The sequence below is a fragment of the Grampus griseus genome (assembly GCF_964374135.1).
Source record: "Grampus griseus genome assembly, chromosome: 19".
NCBI classification, from domain to species: Eukaryota; Metazoa; Chordata; class Mammalia; order Artiodactyla; family Delphinidae; genus Grampus; species Grampus griseus.
The window spans coordinates 3,112,464-3,118,538 of NC_139013.1; the positions used below are offsets into that span (position 1 = coordinate 3,112,464).

The 6,075-nt window shown below is 42.5% G+C and overlaps 1 protein-coding gene across 1 annotated transcript; it reads left to right on the plus strand.

Moving 5' to 3' along the window:
- Positions 1-988: 988 nt before the first annotated feature.
- RFPL4A (ret finger protein like 4A) lies at positions 989-5,169 on the plus strand (the record flags this gene model as incomplete). Its single annotated transcript, XM_082676305.1, has 2 exons — positions 989-1,274; positions 4,589-5,169. The coding sequence occupies 2 exons, from the start codon at positions 989-991 to the stop codon at positions 5,167-5,169; spliced, it is 867 nt and encodes a 288-aa protein (XP_082532431.1).
- Positions 5,170-6,075: the final 906 nt, after the last annotated feature.

The window sequence follows — 6,075 nt, forward strand, 5'->3', positions numbered from 1 at the left end:
ATATAAGTTCATTAATACTATTTTCCCCCAGGTATTTTTTTGATGGATTTTAAATGGGATTGTTTTTTTACTTCCTCTTCCTGGTAGTTCATTATTAGTGTATAAACACACAACAGATTCCTGTATATTAATCTTGTATCCTACAACTTTGCTGAATTCATATTAGTTTTGACGTAGAGACTTTGTTTCTTTATACAGAGTATCATGTCATCTGCAAATTGTTTAACTACAGTTAAACAAATTGTTTAACTACAGTTTAACTACATTCCTGCCAATTTGAATGCCTTTTATTTCTTTTTCCTGTCTAATTGCTATGGCTGTGACTACCAATACTATGATAAATAGAGTGGTAAGAGCGGGCATCCTTGTCTTGTTCCTGAATTTAGAGGAAAGGTTTTCAGCTTTTCACCACTGAGTATTATGTTGGTTGTAGATTGGTTGTAAATGAGCTTTATTATGTGAGTTATGTTCCCTCTATAGCCTGTTGATGAGGGTTTTTATCAGGAACGGATGTTGAATTTTGTGAAATGCTTTTTCTGCATCTGTTGAGATGATCATGTGATTTTTATCTTCCTTATAATCAACTTTTGAAAGTTCTCAAGGAGATCGTTTATGTTGTCTTTTTCTAATCATGTCTTCCAAACTGAGTGTGCATCTGACACTTATAACACCTTTCAATATGGATGAGGCCCACCTCAGTAGCCATACATGGCTGGTGGACACCATATCTGACAGCTCAGGTGTAGTATAAACCCTCTCACCACCTAAATTATAGCCCAAGGATGAATCATGTCCTTCATTCCAAACAGCATTTCAAAAATCAGAACTTTGGGGCTATGAGTCATTTATATTTGTACTTATGTCTTCATTACATAGTAATAATGATTTCAAATCGCTATGCATGTAAAGATAAAAGTGACCCAGGGAATAGTATCGATTCAACTCATGGAAATTCCAATCTCATGTGCATTTTTCCCATAGAGGACCCATGGCTGAACACTTTAAGGAAGCAAGTCAATGTATGGTTTGCCTGAATTATCTTGAAAACCCCATGTACCTGAAATGTGGGTATGTCTGCTGCTTCCGGTGCCTCGATTCACTGCAGAAGGAGGTTGATGGGGGTGGTTTATTGTGCCCCAACTGCTCTGTGGTCTCACAGAAGAATGACCTCAGGCGCGCTCTCAAGCTCGGAGCTCTGGTTTCAAAGGTTAAGGAGTTAGAGCCCCAGCTGAGAGCTGTTCTCCAGATGAACCCAAGGATGCGGAAGTTCCAAGGTAAGACATCTATACAAACTGTCAACCCATAAAGGGCCCTGGAAAAAGCACCTGTTCAAAAGCTCTCCACTAAATAAGGGCACTAGCTGAATTCTGGCACCTGAAATTTCTATTCTTTCCAAGAAACCGTTGTTCTCACCTGTAAGTATAGACAAGAACTATCTGTTGACTTTATAAAAATTTGTATTGGAGTATAGTTGATTTACAATGTTGTGTTAGTTTCAGGTGTACAGCAAAGTGAATCAGTTATACATATACATATATCCACTCTTTTTTAGATTCTTTTCTCATGTAGGTCGTTACAGAGTATTGAGTAGAGTTCCCTGTGCTATAGGTCCTTATTGGTTATCTGTTTTATATATAGTAGTGTGTATGTGTCAATCCCAATCTCCCAATTTATCCCTCCCCCGCTTCCCCCATCTGTAGATTTTTTTTTACATCTTTATTGGAGTATAATTGCTTTACAATGGTGTGTTAGTTTCTGCTTTATAACAAAGTGAATCAGTTATACATATACACATGTTCCCATATCTCTTCTCTCTTGCGTCTCCCTCCCTCCCACCCTCCCTATCCCACCCCTCTAGGTGGTCACAAAGCACCCAGCTGATCTCCCTGTGCTATGCGGCTGCTTCCTACTAGCTATCTGTTTTACGTTTGGTAGTGTATATATGTCCATGCCTCTCTCTCGCTTTGTCACAGCTTACCCTTCCCCCTCCCCATATCCTCAAGTCCATTCTCTAGTAGGTCTGTGTCTTTATTCCTGTCTTACCCCTAGGTTCTTCATGACATTTTTTTTCTTAGATTCCATATATATGTGTTAGCATACGGTATTTGTCTTTCTCTTTCTGACTTACTTCACTCTGTATGACAGACTCTAGGTCCATCCACCTCACTACAAATAGCTCAATTTCGTTTCTTTTTATGGTTGAGTAATATTCCATTGTATATATGTGCCACATCTCTATCCATTCATCTGTTGATGGGCACTTAGGTTGCTTCCATGTCCGGGCTATTGTAAATAGAGCTGCAGTGAACATTTTGGTACATGACTCTTTTTGAATTATGGTTTTCTCAGGGTATATGCCCAGTAGTGGGATTGCTGGGTCATATGGTAGTTCTGTTTGTAGTTTTTTAAGGAATCTCCATACTGTTCTCCATAGTGGCTGTACCAAGTCACATTCCCACCAGCAGTGCAAGAGTGTTCTACCTGTAGATTTTTAAGAAAAGATAATATTTAGGCCATGCCCTAGTCCTGTGCTATCCAATATTAGACACATAGGAATATTTCCAGTGGCCACTGGCAGCTCCTGATCCCTTGAAACGTGGCGATTGCCACAAGTAGAAATCAGATTTGGGTATATTGGAGGATACGGAATGTATTATTAAAATCAATTATACCTGATGGTTATTTTTAAACATGTGAGAAAATTTAAAATCCACACGGGGCTCTCATTGCGTTTCTTTGGGTGGCACTGCAACACAACATGGTTTTTCAGATTTGAGGATGTATGAGTTCCCTGACCATCCAGTTTAAATGTAGCTTCCTCTTCTTGAACGCTGGGCTGATCCGAGAATCCGGATTTCTGACTTGAGCTCCGGTGGTGCTGCTAGAGCAGGTTCATGGCCCACACTTTGAGTAACAGGCCCCTGCATCTAGTGAATCTGAATTCTTCAGGTAGCGAGGCCCAGAGATATGCACTGTTTAAAAGCCCCAGGTGGGGCTTTCCTGGTGGCGCAGTGGTTGAGAGTCCGCCTGCCGATGCAGGGGACGCGGGTTCGTGCCCCGGTCCGGGAAGATCCCACATGGCTGCGGAGCGGCTGGGCCCGTGAGCCATGGCCGCTGAGCTTGCGCGTCCGGAGCCTGTTGCTCCGCAACGGGAGAGGCCACAACTGTGAGAGGCCCGCGTACCGCACACACACACAAAAAAAAGCCCCAGGTGATTCTATGCACAGTGAGTATGGACAAGGAATACTTAGAGCACAAGCCCCCCAGGGAAAAGGATGTTAAAAGTGCATGCGGTCGTGACTGTAGGTTTCAATCCTGTTGCCGAGTCTGGACCTGAGCACTGCAGCCTGTGCTTCACTCCCTGACCTGGACCTAAGATGCCCAATTCAGGCTCAGAATTCTGAGCAAAGGGGAATTATCACAGCTTAGCTGCGTGTCTAATTCGGGATGCTAGGACAGACCTCCCAGGCTCATTGGAGAGTGCCACAGTCTCATCCTGTCACCCATTCCCTGCCTCCTACGATGGGTCCTTGGGTGTGAACGGGGTGTGATGATTGTGCGATGATACACAATCCAGCCAGCAGTGTCATCGGGAAAGTAACCACTTGTTTTACTTCTTGAGTGAGTTTCCGTCTTGCTCCATGCAACCCTGTACTTATGATGGTGAAACCTGTCACAGAAACTTGACAAGCCTTCACAATTTCTCTCCAATGGTCAGGAAGTCTGAGCACCTCCCAAAGAACCATGTTATAAGGGAGCCAAGTGAAGTCATTGGCCTTTGGTCCAGAGGGTTTATTTCTGGGGCTCCTGGGGCTCTATGCACATGGTCACATTAGGACAGGCAGGTCTATGCACCCATCCTCATCACAGGGTTAGTTGGAGATGTTGCCAAAACACATAGTACTTCTCCAGTTTACCTGGCCCGTGAGCACTGCCCCATCCAGTTCTGGGTCTAAGTTGCTACAAGATCCCAGCACATCCTTAGCCATGTCTATGGGAATCCCTTCCTCTGTCTTGACTTCCAGAGTTAACCCATCTCATCCAAAGACTCCTAGCAGGTTTTCTTTATATTTTTCTATAGCTCCAGAGAATGAAAAAGAAGTGGAATGCAGTTGCCTATTTGACAACTCTAAACAAAGAAAGTAGATGCAAAAAGAAGAAAAAAAAATTACCTTACTATTTCAAAATTATTCTGCAATATATAAAATCACCATCATTCAAATGTATATTTGATGTCTATATTTTGACAGTCTATGTCAACTGGAAATTTTTGAGAAAAATCAACACCCATGGACTCTTTTTTTCATGTATATCATGTACTGAAGAGAAGAAATAATATTTTAATCAAATAATCCAATTAGTGTAAAGAAAACACCAGTATGAATCAGAAAGACTAGTTCCATTTTAATCACTCATTCTATACATGGAATTGGATCTAATCCAGGTCAGGGAATCTTCCCCAGGAACCTTCTGCTTAGGAAAGAAGCGTAGAGTTAAAGAAGTGAAAGTGAGTGAAACATTTGGAACTTTTCAGAAGCCGTGGATTGTAGTGTCTAGTGTATGTAATTGCTTATTTTTCTTTCCACAGTGGATGTGACCTTGGATGTTGACACAGCCAACAAGTACCTCGTCATTTCTGAGGACCTGAAAACTGTCCGTTGTGGGTTTTTCAAGCAGAAGAAGAGGTCCCGACCTGAGAGATTCAGCCGTACAACTTGTGTCCTGGGATTCCCTCTGTTCACCTCTGGCCGCCATTACTGGGAGGTGGACTTGGGGTCCAGCCAAGACTGGGACGTGGGCGTTTGCAAAGAATCTGTGCGTCGACGAGGGAAGACTCAACTGGCTCCAGATCTTGGCTTCTGGACTGTGAGTTTGAGAAATGGAGATGTCTTCTCTGCCCACACTGTGCCTTCCGCTGTTCTCAAGGTGAGCCCCAGGTTACACCGAGTGGGGATTTTCCTGGATATGAATATCGGAATTGTTTCCTTTTATCACGTGGGTGATGGATCCCATATTTTTACATTCACTAAAGTTTCTGCTGGGGAGCCACTGCGTCCATTTTTTTCTCCTGCATATCCGACTGAGGATGATCAAAGCTTCCTGAGAATCTGTCCTTTGATGAGTCTAGGCACTGACGGTCCTCTGTGGAATCCAGGGCAAAGCAAGTGAAACTCTGACTATGGAAACATGGATAGGAAATTCTTGTGTACACATAGCTGGGGATGGGAATGTTCCTCTTTGCTACACATATGGTACAGACGTGTAGCAGAAAGTTATGGAACAATTCACGAATCCTTAACACAAATTGTATTAGGGAAAATTACATTTCCAGAATGAGTGTTACGGACTTGTTTATTTCTGTTCCAATTATTATGTTCTTTCAGATCAATTTCCAAATGTTTTCTTTTAATTTCCTGGAAGCTTAACTTAGTGCATGATGGAGATTATAAACTAAATAAATTATAATAATTATAAACTAAATAAAGTTCATTTGTGACTACAGATGCATTTTTCTACATATTATGGAAATAAGACATGTTTCAACAGTAAAAAAAAAAAAAGTGTGCACGTATTCAGTTTCACTCAACAACTGAGAAACACACGTTCATTTCAAGTGCACCTTGAACTCTACGGGCCGTATTCCATTTCTGTTGGACGTTGCCTGTCATGCTCCAAACCCTTCTACCCCCAGCTGGACCCATCTGGCTATGGCAGGAGGCCTTGCAGAACCTGAGAAGTTGATTTAGTCAACGGGAGACATTCACCGTCTTATGCAACATGTGAAGCCGTGACGATAAAGAAAATGAAACCCTGTCATTCCTCCAGCTTTTGTGTAAAAATCAAAGTCAGTTTACTTCTCTCAGGACAGAGTATTCAGTCCATTGCCCCTAAATGCACACACACTGCCTGGCGCAGAGATGGCCTCAGACAACACTTGCTGAATTCATAAACGTCTCCATTCTGCAGACCTTGTCTCTCAAATACGCTTTTTGGAGAAATCTGAGACGTGAAGAAGAAATTCCATCAGGGTGGACTCGCCTCAAGTCCACTAGGCTCTCCTGGGGCCTCCACCTG